We start from the raw sequence: 18,155 nt of genomic DNA on the forward strand, positions 1-18,155 counted from the left end.
AATCACATAAAATACCACAACACCACAATATATGGAAGTAAAACCAAAATAGAACTAAAATCTAATTTCCTGCATCAATTCCAACAAAAAATAAACAAGAAGTGCGAACCACAGGCTTTTTTCCCCATACTGAAAAATTTTGTAATTTTTGTCAGTAGCTGATCCCCTTATAACAGCATCACCCAAAGACTTTGGGTTTTTTTCCACCACAAAATTACAGAGTTGAGATGCAATTAATTTTGCATTTTTTTTCATCTTTCTTTCATGTTACTTCCCTTTTTCAACCCTCCACTTTATGGGTCTGGTCCTTTAAGACTGCAAGTTCTTCAAATTAAACACTCTAGACCTGAGCATTAAAATGTGAGCTAGGAAGTGTGCAGGTGAAATGTAGCACCACTCAGGTTTGACATCTCATGTCCTGACTCTTGTCTCCTACTGTTCTCCCTGGTTCAGAACTGAGAGGTCTTCTAGAGTTCACATGAACAAAATGCATCGAGATCCATATACCATGTGTGCAAGAGTTCCCAGCAGAATAAGCACCTGTTCAGAGCACTGTTTTATTAAAAACTGAAAATACTAACAACCCTGACAAGCATAGCAGAAATTATGAAACAGAAGCAAGTGACCCATGTGCATGGGAACAAGCTAATATTCAGTCCTGTGGTGACCTTGCATTAGTGCTGTGCTTTGTTCTTTTTCCTACTATTCTTCACTCTGTTTTCAGAGTGAAGACATTTTCTCTCATAGCTCTTCCCCTGACAGCCTACTTGTTCCTCACCACTGCACTGCTCAGTACCTCTTTGTACTTCTGCATCTACATCTGCACTTCTTTTGGGCAATACATACAGTGTGCACTTTGTACATAGTCCTCCCTGTTGTTTCAATTTACATTGTTAAAAGCAGTCATAAACTGCTTCATGCACCTTGGGTATGCTTGACAAACACATAGTTCCAAGGGCTTGCCTGGTGCAGATGTTCTTCCCCTGGTCAGGAATCAGCTACGAGATTCATATCTACAGAGTTCAATGAGTGTAAAATCTCCATCATCCCTTGGCATGGTGGTGCATGGAGGCTGTGACAGGCCTCGACCAGTTTTCTTCAAATTTCCATCTTTTCTGTGGTTTTGCATTCTACATAACACAGAGTTGAGGAGGTCAAAGAGAGTATGGGAGTGAGAACATCAGTTTGGATTTTATCTTCCATTTGACAAAAAGTAGTGTTTGAGACATGAGACATGAGCCAGGGCTCAGAGGGACCTTATCACTTTCTGTAATGTTTTTTCTCCTCTGAAAGGAGGGTGTAGCAAGGAGGGTGTAGGTGGGGAGCAGACTCTTCTGCCAGGCAGCCAGCAATAGGATGAGAGGACACAGTCTCAAGCTGCACCAGGGGAAATTTAGTTTGGAAATTAGAAAGAATCTCTTCACAGAGAAGGTGATTAGACATTGGAATGGGCTGCCCAGAGAAGTGGTGGAGTCACCGTCCCTGCAGGTATTAAAGGAAAGACTCGACGTGGCATTCAGTACCACGGTCTGGTTGACATGGTGGTAATTCATCATACGGTGGACTCGATGATCTAAAGGTATTTTCTAACTGATCCTGTGATCCTGTGAAGGCAGTATTTGGTTGTCACACAGCCCATGGCTGCCCTCTCTCATTTGTATCACAGATTGTCCCTGCCCAGCAGGCTTGGCCTCCACCTGCGCTTGGAAGAGCACACTTTCCTTTGCTTTGGGCGGACACAGGGCCGGGGTGAGCAGCTGCGGGCAGCGCTGGCTGCGGGAGGCCGATCGTGCCGAGAGCCGCCGGGCGCTGAGGGAGCCCCGCCAGCGGCCCCAGCGCGCGCTGCGACCCCGCGGGCACGGCGGGGGGCGCCAGAGAGCGGGCACAACGCACGCCCGCGCGGCCATGGCGGCGCTGATTGGCGGCGGCGGCGGCCCGCAGCCATGAGCGGCGGCTTCTGATTGGTCCGCAGGTGCGGAGCCGGGCGGGGCGGGGCGGCGGAGGATACATAAGGAGGGAGCGGCGCTGGCGGCGCGCAGGCGGCGAGGGGCGCGGGACGGGCGCTGCCGGGGTCCGGGTGTGGGCGGCGGCGGGCGGCGCGTGCAGGGCTCAGCCCGTGGCGACAGCGGCGGCGGGCGCTCCGGGTGTCCGTGGCGGCAGCAGCAGCGGAGCCGGCTGTCGCCAACCATGCTGTGCTATGTGACCAGGCCGGACGCGGTGGTGATGGAGGTGGAGGTAGAGGCGAAAGCAAACGGCGAGGACTGCCTCAACCAGGTGAGGAGCTGCTCCTTGCCGCCCGCCCGCCCGCCGGGCGCCAGCGCTCGGGCGGGGCTGTGACGGGCGCAGCGGTGACCACGGGGCAACGCCGAGCGCTGGTGCCCGGCGGCCGCGCGGCTCCGCTGGCAGCCCGCTGTCCTGTCCCCGCGGCGGGGCCCGGGCGCCGGGCGAGGGGCGGCGGTGGCGCGGGGCTGGGCCGTGCGGGGGCGGCCGCGGCGGCGGTGGGGGCGGGGAGCGCCGCAGTCTCCCCGCTTCCCTTATGGTTTTGGTTTCTTGTTTTTAATTTTCCTTTTTTTTGTGTGTGTGTGGTTTTTTTTCCTCCCCAACCCCTTCTCCATGATGAATGCAGAGGGTGCTGCATGCCCCACCACGGGGCTCTCCGGCCCCTCTGCCGTGGGAAGCGCAGGCCCGGGCCTCGCCAGTGGATCCCGCTGGAAGTGTCCCCGGGGAGGGGACAGCACTGGGGGCAGAAGCGGGGGATGTAGCTCCCGCTGCATCCAACCCTCTGCATCCGGGGCCGAGCGCGCTGGAGCTGTCGTCCAGGTGCCTTCTCGCCTTTCCATCGGCAGCGCCTCGGTGTGTCTGCTGTGGCTGCCTTGGGGATGCCGGGGAGAGACAAGCAAACAGTCCGGTCTGCTGGTGGCACCTAAATAAAACTTGCGGTTGACTGTACTTCTTTACTCATTCTTGCCCAGCAAATGCGATCGGCTGTGATATTTGAGTATTAGACATTCTCCTCTTGTGGCAATCTGCTGACCCTCTGAAGTGCCTGTCCTGGGGGTGAAATTTGTCCGTGGAAGCCAGTGTATTTTTGGCTAGTAGAGAAATTCCCAGTTCATGCTTAGTTGTTTTTTTCCTGGGCTGTTTTGTATGCAACCTAAAATCCAAGTAATTAAGCCTTTGTATGAAGGTGCTTACAGCAGGATCTTGCGTGTGTTTAAGTGAGCAGTCTGAAAGACCACTTCAGATGTTACTTTTCATTGTCATGTTGTAGCCTGATTGTAAAAAAAAATAATTATTCTTTCAGGTTTGCAGAAGGTTGGGGATTATAGAAGTTGATTATTTTGGACTGCAGTTCACTGGCAGCAAAGGGGAGAATCTATGGCTGAATTTGAGGAATAGGATCTCCCAGCAGATGGATGGTTTAGCCCCTTATCGATTGAAATTAAGAGTCAAATTTTTTGTTGAGCCACATCTTATCTTACAGGAACAGACAAGGTAAGTAATTATGGTTGTAAGTACACTTTATTTAATACTTTGTTTTCAATTTCTGTAATTTACGAAAATGATTGCACACTGTTTTTATTTCTTTCATCATATGGTAATTTTGCTTGACTTTTCTATGTAGTTTTAAATTCTTACTCTTTTTGAAGTTTATTATTGCTTTTTTTTTTTTTAGAAAAAATGTAATTAAATTGGCAACATTAAGCTTTGTATAGCTACCGGTAAGTAATGAGTGTGAGTAATTTTGTGAGCACTTAGTGCTGGAACTGGAAGAAACTAAGCTACCAGTAGCAAACTTTTTATATGGTGTTTGTGTGTCCGATAGTAACCTCTGTTCTGTGGTGTTACTCTAGGTCATTCTGAACCACTAGTACAGAAAGGCAGGAAACAATTCCTCCCACAGTGCAAAAAAAACTTGCTGAATTCCTTTTTGTCTGGTATTATGTTACAGTAACTTTCATATAGCTACAGGCCCTTAGAGGCTACAAAAGAAACAGCTGTCTGGCTGCTTCTGTGGCAAGTCCTCTTAACTAAATTGTTATACTGCTATTAAATCAGAAGAAATAGCCTTCTACAATTAGTGGGGAGCACTTGCTTTTACTCCTTGAGTTTGATTACCACATGAATTGCAATAAGATTATCTTTTAAAGAATGCTGTATACATGTGTATTTAATGCTGACCTTCCAACTACTTTTTCCTGTTAGTTTTGGATAGTACAGTTAATATGAATGGGGCCAGTTGAAATCTAATGTCTGTATGATAATGCCAAAACTCATTTTCACTACTCCACCAGAACTTGTTACTCTCAGAATCGTTGACTTAGTACTTTCAGAATTAAGACCTTGCGTACAATGTGGTGCTTCTGCACAGAATGTCTAAAGAACTTGGTCAGATCCTGGCAGTCTGATCTGGTGTTTATTTCATAGGAAAAAGTTTTTGAGTTTATTTTTTTGATCTAATGTAGAGGTGAGAGCCTTTGGGGGAGCAGTGTTTCCAGCTTATCAATATGGTTGAAGTTTTCAGAATGCTGTGGTTGTAGACCATGGTTGTCCTGGATAATTGCTCCATTTAGGCATATGTATTGAAATTGAATTGCAGTTCTGATATAGTTTTATTTAGGAAATAATTTCTACTATCCATGGCATATCGTGGAGTATTTTTCCTTAAAAAAACTCTTACTTAAATATTCTTGGTAAGTATAAAACCCAATAACAAATGGGATTGATTTAGAACAAGAGAAGCCACACAATTTCATACCTGATGAGGCAGAAGAGATTACCCTGAGCATGTTGCATATGTCTCCACTCACAAAACAAATTGGGGTGAAACTCCTAGGAATCCTAAAAGTGGTATTTTTATGCTATCATTGATGCATACTTGTTCAACTTCACAAGGCTTTTACAGATGTCTGTGTCCCTGCCTTCAACACTGTCGGTGCAAGACTTCGCAGGAGGTGGAAGTTAATAGAGAGGTTGAACTGGTGAAACATGCCCCAAGGGCCTCAAAGACTGGCTTGTGTAGCTAAACTGTAACAGAGCTTACATACCTATATCAAAGCAGCCAGTATTTCTCCACTGTAAAGATGATTTAAAAGGATGCAGGTGGGGCAAGCTTTCTTTTATGTGTTAATTAAGATGGTTTTGAAACTAACATTTTTAACAAACAATTTAAGAATTAACCTGGGCCTAGGTATCAGAAGAGATATATTAAAACCAAATACAAGTTATATGTCATGTTACAATAACTGCCTTTTAGTTGTAAGCCCAGTAGTCCAGACATAGCAGACCTAGATTTCCAGTGACTGTGGTAAATGTCTATTCTCCTGGATTGTTGACACTGAGTTTTGGTAGATTGACTTTTTTTTCTACTCAGGTCTGCTTGAGGATTTATATATGCATGTAACTGTGAGTTCATACTTAGTTTGTGTGTAAGCATCAAGGAGAAGATGAAAAACTTGTAAACCTGTTGCTAAGTCTTGATAAAGAAAGTGATGGGTATCCTTAGTTTCCTTTAGCAGCTGTGTCCATATTTGGTGTTTCTGGCAGAGCTGTTGCCCTGTGGTCCTGTGTGTAAAGAACACTGGGGAAGTTTTCCAGTCTTCTGCTTGCAGCCTCCAATCCTGTTTTTACATATAAATTAGATGCATGTTGAGACTGCTTTTGAAATCTGAGAAGCTGCAAGTAATTGTAAATTTTGTTGATGTGCTTCATCATGATTATAAAGGCAAGCATTGTGACTGAGATAGCAGCGATTTTTTTTCTGTATACTTAGGAAGCTTTACCAACCCCAGTTGCAGTGCTTCATTAGAGACCCTTGCCTTGCGCTTGAGTTTAAAACTCAGTTGTATGTTTGTTTGTAGCAATTTAATGTTCAGGTTTCTACATGCTGTGAAAGCTGATCTGGCAACAGAATGTCGACCTCTGCCTCTGTTATCTTTAATCAGCCCTGAGGAAGATGGCAGCCAAGTTTAATATTCTTATACAAAGCAGCCTCTTGCTACTGAGCACAAAGACAGAGCAGGTTGTAATTGTACCTCTGACCACTGTGGCAACAAACCACATTCACTAAGTGCTTTGGGAGTCTGAGAATTGCATGGAGAAACCCTTTCTACTGCAATTTTTTTATAGGGTTAAAAGCAGTTTATTCTTCTTTGGATCTCAACTTCTAGGTTTTTTATTTGACTACCTGGTACTGAATTGTACCACATGATTTCATAGTTCAGAATGTTTTCAATGGAATAAAAGTGCTTTAGTGAAAGAATGTCATTCAAATTTAATCTGCTGCTGTCAGTTTTGCAAACAAATCTGAGATGTGAACAGTGTGCTGTTTTAGAGGAGTTTGAAGAGCTGTAAGTTTTCTTTAGCATGGAAAATCACATTGGCTTGAAAAGAATTGCTATCTCTTTCCTTAAAGACACGTGATGGTCCAGGATAGAGATCGTAACTCTGGCTTGTGTTGTGTTTGTTTTCACCGTTCCCTGTATTTCTTTGGTAGGTTGTGCAACAGTTGTGGGGAAGAAAAAGCAAACCTGCTTTTCACTTCTTTACTGAATGACTTGTGGGTGGTTCGTGTATCAAATGTTGTGAAGTGTTGAATTGCAGTAAGGAGCTAGGGCTTAGAGAAAGGATTATACTAAGCTAATTGGAATTTTCAGGAGACTTTTTGACGGGGGTAGGGCTGTGAGGAGGTGGCCGGCAGGGGTGCAGGCCAGGCGGTCCGGCTGTGCTGGATGTGGTGTCAGGCAGTGACCAGGAGTAACCCAGGCCTGGCGGTGCTGGGGCACGGCCTGGGAACCAGCTCTGCTTTGGGCTATCACAGCCCCTACCTGGGGCAGAGAGCTCTGGGCATCGGCCACAGGGTGCTGTGGAATGTGGAGCAGAGGAGTCTTGAGACTTGCAGCCAGCTGTTAATTGGAAGAGTGTTTGCCAAGCCACCCTCTTGGCCAATGGTGCCCGGCAGCAGTCTGGGAGAATGGTGGGTTTAGGTTTTAAATTCAGCATTATTTACCTTGTGTAGTGTGACTGAAAATCAGATATTCACATGTAAGCCACGACAACTTAAAATACATCAGATTCTGGTGAGCCACACAATATCATGGACCATGCAAAAGAGATGTCTTTCCAGCCTTGGAAGTGGCAATTATAGTTTTAGGGATCGTTAAAAGTTGTGTGATGTTTGCCAGTATTTGAATTATATTTACACTCTTTTGCTATGTTGTTCAGTTGTATTGATGAACTATTTGAAATGAAGAATGGCCTTAAATCTGTTGAGGAGTCAGATACATGTAGTAGGTAAAAAGTGAGGAAACCAAGCTGTTACCCTATAGCACTGGGTAGCCAGTGCAGCAGTGACATAGTGTTTGCTACAAGGCAGTAAAAGTGTATGTGGTAGACACTCGGGTGAGTTTAATGGATCTGTTTGTCTAAATCAGTTGAATTGCAGTTGGTAATCTTTTTACCCACTCTGCTGAGAGCAAGGAAGGACAAAGATACCGAGGACCATAAAAAAGGCAAAAAAGTTGTTTTTTTCCATGTGGGGTGGCCTTGACTGCTTTTAAAAAACAGAATCATATTCTATACATTCAGAAATCTTTAACAATATATTTTTAGGGAGAACAATTACACCTTTTAATTTTGATTTTACACTGCAGAGCAGTAAATGTCCTCCACAATAGGAAAGAGCCTTAACCTGTAAGGTTAAGGTGGTGAGGAATCATACCCCAGAGAGAACAGGTAGATCCTTAGGAGGTATGCTAAGATTCTTGCCAACATTCTGGCAAGAGAATGAGGTCTTTGGCTGTGCTTCTAGTTTAGGGGTCGTTAGTCATATGCAGATAATGATGTCATATGCAGACACCATCCTTTTTAAAGGATTGGGGTTTGTCACTTCTTCCACTGACAGCTAAGTTTATAGCTTAAAATTTTTAGCTACCTATTTGCTCTTGCCTTGCCTGGATTAAAAAAATTGTAGTACAAACTACTAGTAATAGTGCAGAGCCTTGATTCTTAATGCACATAATTGTCTTCAATGAGTTACAAAAGAAAGTATGATCTTGTGTTACATGTGCTTTTCATAGTATTTTTTGTGGAGTTGTTATTGCCAGTTCATTTGTGTGAAGACTAACTAGGTGATTTTCCCCCTCTTGGAATTCCATTGTAATGAAGTAGTAAAGTCTGTTTCTGGTAGTGGTGTTCAGTATTGTCAGCCCGCATAAATTGCTTCAGAGGGAGGTAAAAAGCAATTAATGTGATTGATATCTGGGTCTGTGACTTTGGTTTGGTAGCTATACTTTTTTGTGAAGTGGACCATCTGCTGAAATCTCCTTGCAAACTCCCCTTTCTACAGTTTTTGTATCAAATTATTTACATCCAACTGCAATACATTAATCACACCACATTTGGTTTTACTGAGTGTTTTGTATGTACATAAATTATATGCAAAACATGGATCCAAAAATAAGGATGCAAAATTAATATAAAATCACCACTATAGCTAAAGTTTGAAGAAAATCAGTGATCCTGTTCTAATTGTAAAACTGCCCTTTGTTCATTTGGAAAGGAAGAAATCAGCCTGGGCAGTGACTGATGGAGTGTAGCTTTGTCAAACTTAATGTATTGCACTCTAGCCAGTATCCTTATATAGTGTTTTGAGCTACTAAACTCAGAGGAATTGTTCTGTAATTGAATACACAGGTATGTCTAGGTAGCATGGGGTTCAGAGAGGAAGAAGAAGCAGTTTTGGGCTACAGACCCTGTCTTTTGGACTAGTGCTGTCACTTGTAGAGAACTTGGGCTACGAGTACGGTGGGAAGTTCTGTTTGTCCTTAAAGCTGCCACTAGCTGATCAATGTCCCAACATGTCTGGCAGGTGTTAAGATGTCTAGGAGTCACAGCAATTGATGGGCAAAGTTCAGAGTTGTGAAGATTTAAAGACTGAATGAAGCTTTGGCAAGGGTAATAAAAAGCTGCAGAATGTGCTGAAAGAATGTTGGGGCTGGGGCAGGGGGTAGGGACAGACATACCTTTTGTCTGACTTCAGTTACTTCTCAGATTTATAATATGTAATATTAGTGTATCAAATACAACTGAAGTGCGAATGATGCATAAACAAAACCATTTGGTTTCTTACATGGTGGACAGACTTTACATTTTCTACCAGCATTATTGGAAATTCAACCTTTAGGGAACATGTGAACAGTTCAGTTTTTAGTTTCAAGAGTTCATTGTTCTAAAACTTGCTAGGTAAAAATTTCATTAAGTCTAAAATACTAGTGCTGAAATAATTCCTTGGAAGAAATGTATCCTTTTACTTTATGTCCTGACTCCTTAGAGGTTAGAGAAGTCTTAATTTTTTTTTTTATATAAATGTTCCAGGAAGAGGGATGGTGGATGGTGCATGAAGCAATTAGGTCACAATCTAATTTACAGGAACTTACATAAAGCCTTTCTTGTAACTAATAGTATCTGTGCTATGAGCAGGTTTTCTACAAGACAGTCTGTTGGGTCCATTAGAATTTGCAGAATTAGATAAGGAGCTGCATCAAGGATCCTAATGCTTTAGTTTTGCTTGACTTTATTCATCAATAAAATCATTCTTATGCCTTTTTCTTTAAGGATCAAAAGACTTTGTTTAATTTTGTGTAAAAAAAGTCTGCATTTGTTATGATTTTGGCTAGTGTCATATTTTGGACCTTTTGAAGAAGAATGATTTTACAATGGATATATTAATATAACTTTAATAAGCTGCACTCTGCAGCTGGATGGGCTAAACAAAACCACTTTTTCAGATGTGTTCATAACCCTCACTGTCTTTCGATTTCTAGGTGCCTTTTCTTCATCAAACACACTTAGAGTCAATACAAACAAAAAGCCCAAAAACAAACAAAAAAAAAACCCCAACACACACATACACGCACAAAAAGACAGCAGAGATTTTGCTACCCGAACTCAGGTGCATATGGGCTGAATTTGCATAACTAGTTAGTTTGCAGTAACTGTCCTTTATATGTGCTGTTTGTTCTATTTAGCAAAAAAAAAAAGTAAAGTAGCTGAGTATTGGTGAGATGTTTTTCCTTTTGTGGTATGAGCCAGTTATGGGAAGTTACTGCACATTAGTTGGCATGATGCTACTTCACATTGTGCCTTAAACTCATTTGTCTTTCTATGCCATTACTGGGTTTGTAGTAATGGAATGTGACAAGCCATGCATCTGCTGTACCTTTCTGTAATTCATCTGTATTTGTAGGACCAATATTTTGGTTTTCAGGTCCCCTTGAGATGTCAATAATGTCTTCCCAGCAAGCAGAGTACTCTTGACTTTACCCTGTGTAGTCAGTGCTGTCATATGAAAAAAAACCTGAAGATACAAGAATTTAGGTGTGGTAGCTATAAATCCAATGAGAAAAATAAAAAGTCCAATCTTTCTTTGAAATATTGCATTTGTAATTAGTACTTAAGAAATCCTGTTCTGGTATTGTCAGAGGATCAAGACTTCATGAGAAGCTGTTTATTTTATGAAATGTTGATTTGAGTTAGGGAGTTACTGTTTGCCTTTATTTTGGCCCTAGTGTTATCGTAATTTATACTGAATTCTTTAGGTTTATGGGCTGAGCACCAAAAAGAGTCTGTAGAACTAAGCCATTTTAAAAGGCCGCAGATATTCCTTTCTGGGGCCCAGGCCCAAAGAGCTGTGACTCTGCAAGGCAGGAAAAACACATGGGAGCAAAGGTTTGACTTTCTCAAAAAACAGAGCCTAAAGAAGGAATAACCTGCTGACAGTGGAGACAACTCTGTCTGAAGTTCTGGTCCTCTTGCCACCTAAACCTGTGTCCTTCACAGTGTGAGAACACTGGCTTTCACCAAACCCCTTCTAGTATTGCTGAAGGGTGTAGGTTGATGTGTAGACTTGAGAGATGCAATTAAGCACTTGCATCACAACTAGCATGATACTCTAGCATGACAGTTTGCAAAGGGGAGTGTTGGAGCTGAGACTTCTTGCAGGAAGTGGACTGTAGGAAAGTTTACAGGATAATTTAATACCAGTTCTTTTTTCCTGATGCAAAAAGTTGTGGATATGAGGCATATTTTGGTCTGGTATCTCATTAGTTGAAACATTTACCAATAGAGCTAAGAAAGAAAACAACCTTTGCAAGTTCTGCAATTGCTCATAATGCTGAAAAAAAGTTCTATTTGCCTTGTTGTACAAAGGAATTACAGAATGCTACAACAGAATATATGTAAGATATTACTCAGAATTCCTATTGTAAGGAAAGCTCATTACTTACTAGCACCTTCAACTTCAGTGATGAGAGATTAAATACAGTACTGCAGCAAAGCTTTTCTTAAAAGTAGATTAGACTTGATTTTAGAAAAATAAATGTCCTGTTCCTGTGGAAGCCAAGACACATCCCTGTTGGGTGCTAGGCTTCATTTACTGAAAGATTTTTTTTTTCAGTGAAACATTATTCTCCATCTGGCTTCCATAAATATGCTGAGTCTTAAATGGTAAGAAATTTATATTGTGTTCCCTGAGGGAAAATAAGGATGATCTATGGAAGTTAGGGCAACCCATAGGAGATAATAACATGCTGCTATTAATGTTGGTGAAAATGTTGATTTGTCTGTCAAGTAACCTATTAGATAATTAAGAACAGCTTTTTTTTAAGTTTGAGCAAGCTGTCAAACCTGCCTTGGTCACAAGTGCAAAGTTTGGTCTTTGTAGAAAAACAGTAGCTATTTTTCTATTTTATTCCCCAGTGCCTTTTCAGATATTTCAAGTTATTCTGTTAATCATGTCACTGGTAAAGGCACCATGGCTGTAGTGGCAGGGGCATTTCCACTGCATAGAGAAAGTATGGCTTCCCCTTTTGAGTAACAGGAGTGTGTATGTCATGAAATGCTCTTCCCAAACTTGCTTTTGTAAAATGCAGAATAACTTGTAAATTGCAACAAAAAAATGTAAACACAGGAAACTAATTTAAATCTTTCCTTGATATTTTACTCACTAAATTTAAATTACTAAGTGGCCTTAGGAAGTAAAGCAGTTCTTATTCTTGAGATACTTGTGATGATGGTGAAGTGCTCTTTTCTTTTAGTTGTGATTTTAGATGCTATCTTCTGTTGTAGCTTCATGTTAAAGAGTAAGTAAAGAATGAGATAGAGGCCCTTTTCTTTCTCTTGTGCCAGTCTTTATCTGCTTGCAAATTTCATTGCAAATTCTTGATTACCAAACATAGCAGAGATGTTACTTGTTCCATGTCTTGATTACAGATGTCATGTGTAAGCAAATGTTTCTGATTGTGTTGCAGGCATATGTTTTTCTTGCATATAAAAGAAGATCTTCTTGCTGGTAATCTTCAATGTTCTTCAGAGCATGCAATTGAACTTAGTGCACTGTTGGCACAGATGAAGTTTGGAGATTATAACCAGAACACTGCCAAGTACAGTTATGAAGAGTTGTGTGCAAAAGAGCTCACCACTACCATTTTGGAGAGGTAAAAAGCAAAACGATCTAGTTTCTTTTTTGGAGACCAACAGCAGAAGGTTTTGTTATGCTGATGCTACAGGGTAAACCAGTAATTTAACAATAATAGCTTTGGAGATCAAAATCTCCAGCTGAATGTTTGATGTTCTGATACCAGTTCAATTCTTAAGCTCAGTTATGAGGTGTTTTTTTGCTTTTGTGGATTTTTTTTTGTTGTTTTTTTCTTGTGAAAATTCTGGTATGTGGGAAGATACAGATATATTTAAGTAACTGGAACAGGGTATTTAAATTGTAAACATGTCTTAGACCTATACTTGTGAATGAAGGAATTTATGTGGCTTAGTACCCTTACTCTGAAGAGTAAACAGAATTCTGAAACATCTTCATATCTCAATTCCTGAATATCAGGAAACATTCAGTGTGTCACACTTTTCTGTAGCCTTTTCTTTAACTATGAACTTCGTGGTAGCTCAGAGAAATATTTAGGACTGGTGGTGTAAGTTGGAAAGCCTTAATTACATGTAGCTTTTTCATTTCTAAGCAAATCCATAGTATTTTCTCCTTAACGTTCTCAGGATTTTATGGTAATTCTCAACTGTTTCCAGTTCACAATTTCTGGAAATCTATAGACAGATAAAGCAGGTCAGGAGCATTTACTAATCTGTTTAACTAGGTCATCTAAAAACCCATGTTAAAACAAGTGACATGTTAAAACTGCTGTTGACAGTAATGGCAGATATTTGAGTTATTTCACCTATCCTTAATCTTTTTATCAACAGCATTATTACAAAACACAAGGAACTAGAAGGTCTAAGTCAAGCATCTGCTGAATACCAGATTCTACAGATTGTTACAACACTGGAGAACTATGGGGTAGAGTGGCACTCAGTGAGAGATAGTGAAGGGCAAAAACTCCTTATTGGTGTTGGACCTGAAGGCATATCCATCTGTAAAGATGACTTCAGTCCAATCAACAGGTATGTGTTGCCTGGAACCACTTGCATGATCAAGTCTTCAGAAATATGGAGCGTGCCTCTAGTTTTCACATAAATACATACAATTTCCCTGAGAATTACTGAATGACTATTGGGATGTAGGGTCTGAGGACACTACCTGCTTGTAATCAAGATAAACAAGTGACCTTAATAATTTTGATTTTTATATATATTTTTGGGGCAGCATCTTCAATCAGCATTGCTGACTACCATCAGAAATCATTGGAACTTCTGATAAAAATGCACTGTAATAGTTTGTAGGAAATACCCTAATCCTTAACAACTAAATAACCTTTATTTTTTTAACATTAACTTTTAGGATTGCTTATCCTGTTGTTCAAATGGCAACTCAGTCTGGGAAGAATGTATATCTGACTGTTACCAAGGAGTCTGGTAATAGTGTGGTTCTCTTGTTCAAGATGATCAGTACAAGGGCAGCAAGTGGACTCTACAGAGCAATTACAGAGACACATGCATTTTACAGGTCAGTATTGCCCCTAGAGTCATGTGCTGCTGCTCTTCTCCAATGTTTGAACTAAGTGCTTAAGTCTGACTGCACTTTGGAAATGCTCTGCAAAATTTCATTGTCTTTGCAGCCTCATTTTTCCTCTTAAGTCTAGAAGCTGAACAGGTTCTTGCTACTTCCCATTTTGTGGGGTGGGAGTAACACGAAAAGTAAGCAAAATTTTCCCGCTATGAATAACAGCATTTCAGAGTATAAACTTTGTATGTTCCTTGATACTTAATAAGCAATACATACATTTTTTTTGTTCCTATGTAAGAGAAAGAATGAGAGCAGTTGGGAAGATCCTGTCATTCAGAATGTGTAGACCTTTTATTTGGCTCCTTCAGCTGTTACTTTATCTGTATGCCACCTTCCCATCCTGTATATTTAAACCTTCTTACAGTTCCTCTGTCCTTGCTCACATGCTTGGGACTTTGCTTCATGCCAGCAGCTATCCATTGTTTCTGCCCTGTTGTTCTTTGAGGTAGGAGCACTATACTCATATCTTGGTGGGCAACTTTTCAACCCCCTTTCATTCCTACTGTGGTGTCCAACACTGATCAGGAAGACTAGCTGTCAAACACATTTAGCAGTGTTATCTTAAAAATAACTACCACATACCAGTTAAAATTACTTCTTGATCTTTGTTTCTGCTTGTAGTTTCTGCTGTCCCTCACAATTTCTGATTTTAATTTAAGCAGAATTTTAGTTTGGCAATAGCCTTTGGCCATAAGCTTGGATCTTGCACGTTGGGCCCTGTGAGGCTGCAGTCCTTCTGTTCTGTGTTTGTTTTCCTTCCTGTGTTGCCTAGAGAAGTGATATGCCTTAATAGGCTTCTGAAGATTCAACTGGATCACTGAAATATGTGACAGCCATGGTTAGGATAGCTGAAATGCACAGCTGGACTCAAGTACAAATGCCTTAATTCTCTACACTCCATTCACTGTGGTTCCCTCCAGAATGACACAATGCTAGTGTATAAAGTACTGGGTGGAAATTGGGTTAAAAACATTGCTTGACTCTGTGATAAAAATTCACAGCCAAAGAATCTTAATTGGAGTTCTTAAAGGCAGTGTTTGGAAATGCCATGCAAAAAGGTGTTGCGAGGCTGAACTGTGGATTAAGCAACCGTTTGCTGTTTGTTAGCAGAATTCTTTAAGTCCCTTCCATAGGCTGACTTCATTTTATCAGACACTTCACATTTTGAAGATGTAAAGTAATAGTCACTTTCCATTTTACAAGTTTCAAAGGAGAGTTTTCATGCAAAGATCAGCAAGAGCTTAAGTATTACCTCAGACTGTTTAATTTGCTTTAGTTTCAGTGCTGTTACTTCAATTTGGGGAACAAATTATTGTAGGATCATTCTACTGGTGTTAACTAACCAAGTTTGCATTTGTCCTGTTGCTTTATAGGTGTGACACTGTCACCAGTGCTGTCATGATGCAGTATAGTCGAGACTTAAAGGGTCACCTAGCATCTCTATTTCTGAATGAAAACATTAATCTTGGTAAAAAATACGTCTTTGATATTAAAAGAACATCAAAAGAAGTTTATGATCATGCGAGGCGAGCTCTGTACAATGCTGGCATTGTGGATCTTGTTTCAAGAAGTGATCAAACCCCACCAAGTTCCCCCCTTAAGTCTTCAGAAAGCAGCATGAACTGTGACAACTGCGAGGGTCTCAGCTGCCAACAAACAAAAGCCCTGCAAGAGAAGTTGCGGAAGCTGAAGGAGTCCATGCTTTGTATGGTGTGTTGTGAAGAAGAGATAAATTCAACCTTTTGTCCCTGTGGCCATACAGTTTGCTGCAAGTCCTGTGCTTCCCAGTTACAGGTAAATGCAGTGCCATTAAGTTATGAGTTACCAATTTGTGTGGAAGATTTGTTTTTCTATATTTGATGGTCATGGATTAATATGTTTGTGTTGATGTTCTAGTAAAACTGCTAAAATTTTGTTTGTGGCAAACTGATTTCAGAGAGCATTGTCTGAACAATGTGCTAACATAATTTGTGGTGAGGCTAAGAATGAGCTGCATACTTCTCACTATACCCTGTCTTAAATATGGGATGATGGAAAAAATGCTTTATTGTGTATGTGAAGTCTGCAGGAAGTGCAGAGACTCTCAAAATACAAAGTAAACTAATGTGCCAATGTTTTTCCTTTCCAGTCGTGTCCTGTTTGCAGATCCCGTGTAGAGCATGTCCAGCACGTGTACTTGCCAACCCACACCAGTCTTCTCAATCTGACTGTGATATGATCTACGCACACACTTTAAATGCATCGTGTACTCTTCAAACTGCACTAATAAGAAATGCAACCATTGATTGTGAAGAAGGCAATCACCCTGGCACCTATCCACGATCAAAAGCAAAAAATACTGTGTTTTTTAACATAAATATTCTTTGTTCAGCATGTCCAAAATGGTTTGGGACATCTTCTGAGAGTAGAAGTGTAATTGATTCGTAAAAGAATGATCATAAGTTTGTAGCAGGGCAGTGTAGCCACAAAGCTCAGTAACCCTGGAGAAATGTGGTGTACACATGCAGATTTACCTGGTGAAAGCAATGCAGCCTTTTCTTTTACATGCTCTAAATCCTTTTTAGTACAGTTGCACTGTTTATTTTAATGGTAAGACTTGCTTTTACACATACCAGTTTAGTAAGGCTCATAGGTTCTGCTTTTAGTAAACTGCTTTAAAGAGGAGAGATCTTTTTTAAAAATTAGTTCTTAAACTGGAGTTACAAGGCTTCTCTAAGCAGCTGTGCTTAACTCAGAATTCTATTAAATAGAAAGCAATTCTGAGAGAATAGCTTTGGAAAGGGAAGACAAGATGGTTAATCTTCAAGTGTTGAGGGTGGGTCAGGAAAGTCTTGTGGTTGACAGTGTCCTGTGGAAGCATTGCTATGGGACTTCATTCACAGCTCTCAGTGGACAGAAACTCCCAAGTTTCCCACAGGCCACTTTTGGCTGGTGGACTTGGGAGCTGCAGGCAGCTGCCCTTCAAGTTGCCTTTTTTTTGGACGCTGATTTTAAAATATTAAACATGCACCATTAATCTTTAAGGGTTGTGTATAATTTTAAATGCTTTCTTCAGTTAGTGTCTTTAGCAGGAAATGACCTACCCAATAAAATGTTCTTGATTTCCACCCCCCTATGTGGGCATTTTGGGCTCTAGTTTCCTAGTGTCTTCTCCAGGGTACAGTGGGAACTGGAGACCATGTCTGGGTGCAATACTGGCTTAATCAAAGCTAGAAAAGTACACTGTCACTTTACTGAAATTTTCTGACTATACTTTTCATATTGCCTTAATGTAGCAGTAATGTGTGTTTATGCATCTGTTTCTTTGCACAGACATTTTGTCAAAATATTAAAACTCTACTTTTTTATGACACATTAGCATATAAACCTTACTCTAAGAGGGTATTTATTTTTTCACTTTGTAAAGAAAATTTTGTTTCCTCATGAAGCAAGAGCTTTGTCCTATATTGTAGGCAGCTTCTGTCTTTTTTATATTCAGATTAATAAAGGACTTGAAAAATCTTTGTTACTGCTAAGACTGATTTTTGTTCTGCAGTTCATCTGAGGCATTACTGAACTGAAAACACAATGCAGTATTTTTGTGTTTACAGTCTTGAATATTTTGTCACGTTTGAGGTAATAAGGTCTTCTCAAGTGCATGCAAAGGAGGGAAGAAAACTGACATTTGTTACAGACAGTGAACATTAAAACAGCTGACATATTCAAACTGTAACATAGCCTTCTGAATTGACTTTGTAAAGAATATTTCCTACAGTAAATTGCCCCAAATCTGGAGCAATATAGCTGGAGCTGTATTCCAGGGGAATGAGAAGAATTAAAGAATGCAGCTTGAGAGTAGAGAGTTGTTTTCAGTAGTCTTGTTTAGCAGCTTCTTAATTACAGATGTGTTGTTGTCTTTTTGGATTGGAGCTATTCCTACTTGCTAACTTAAGAATTCTCCTTTCACATTGTTGAAGAAATAGTGCTTCAGCACTTCTTCCAGATCTGTGCTCTGCCATATCAGGGAGTGTGTTCAGAGAAGACTACCCAGCTACTGTACCAGCATACAGAAGCTTGAGCAAACCTTTGCTTCCAAGATTACAACCAAATTGTGTTAGTAACATCTAATCCATTATTTTACGGCAGCTGGCCG

General features: G+C 40.7%; 1 protein-coding gene across 1 annotated transcript; it reads left to right on the plus strand.

Annotated features, from left to right (window-relative positions):
* Positions 1-2,084: 2,084 nt before the first annotated feature.
* On the plus strand, positions 2,085-17,526 carry MYLIP (myosin regulatory light chain interacting protein). The gene is made up of 7 exons (XM_015619529.3): positions 2,085-2,274; positions 3,305-3,495; positions 12,309-12,494; positions 13,264-13,461; positions 13,799-13,963; positions 15,397-15,817; positions 16,152-17,526. Exons 1-7 carry the CDS (start codon positions 2,188-2,190, stop codon positions 16,239-16,241), a joined length of 1,338 nt encoding a protein of 445 aa, XP_015475015.1. The 5' UTR covers positions 2,085-2,187; the 3' UTR covers positions 16,242-17,526.
* The last annotated feature ends 629 nt before the right edge of the window (positions 17,527-18,155 follow it).

Source organism: Parus major, chromosome 2 (assembly GCF_001522545.3).
Source record: "Parus major isolate Abel chromosome 2, Parus_major1.1, whole genome shotgun sequence".
Taxonomy (NCBI): Eukaryota; Metazoa; Chordata; class Aves; order Passeriformes; family Paridae; genus Parus; species Parus major.

What these genes read in the sequence shown, in the direction of transcription:
- MYLIP (XM_015619529.3), top strand. Translation starts at nt 2,188, where the DNA reads ATGCTGTGCTATGTGACCAGGCCGGACGCGGTGGTGATGGAGGTGGAG. An exon ending in GAGACACATGCATTTTACAG is followed by an intron (nt 13,964 to 15,396) that starts GTCAGTATTGCC and finishes GTTGCTTTATAG; the next exon opens with GTGTGACACTGTCACCAGTG. An exon ending in CCTGTGCTTCCCAGTTACAG is followed by an intron (nt 15,818 to 16,151) that starts GTAAATGCAGTG and finishes TTTCCTTTCCAG; the next exon opens with TCGTGTCCTGTTTGCAGATC.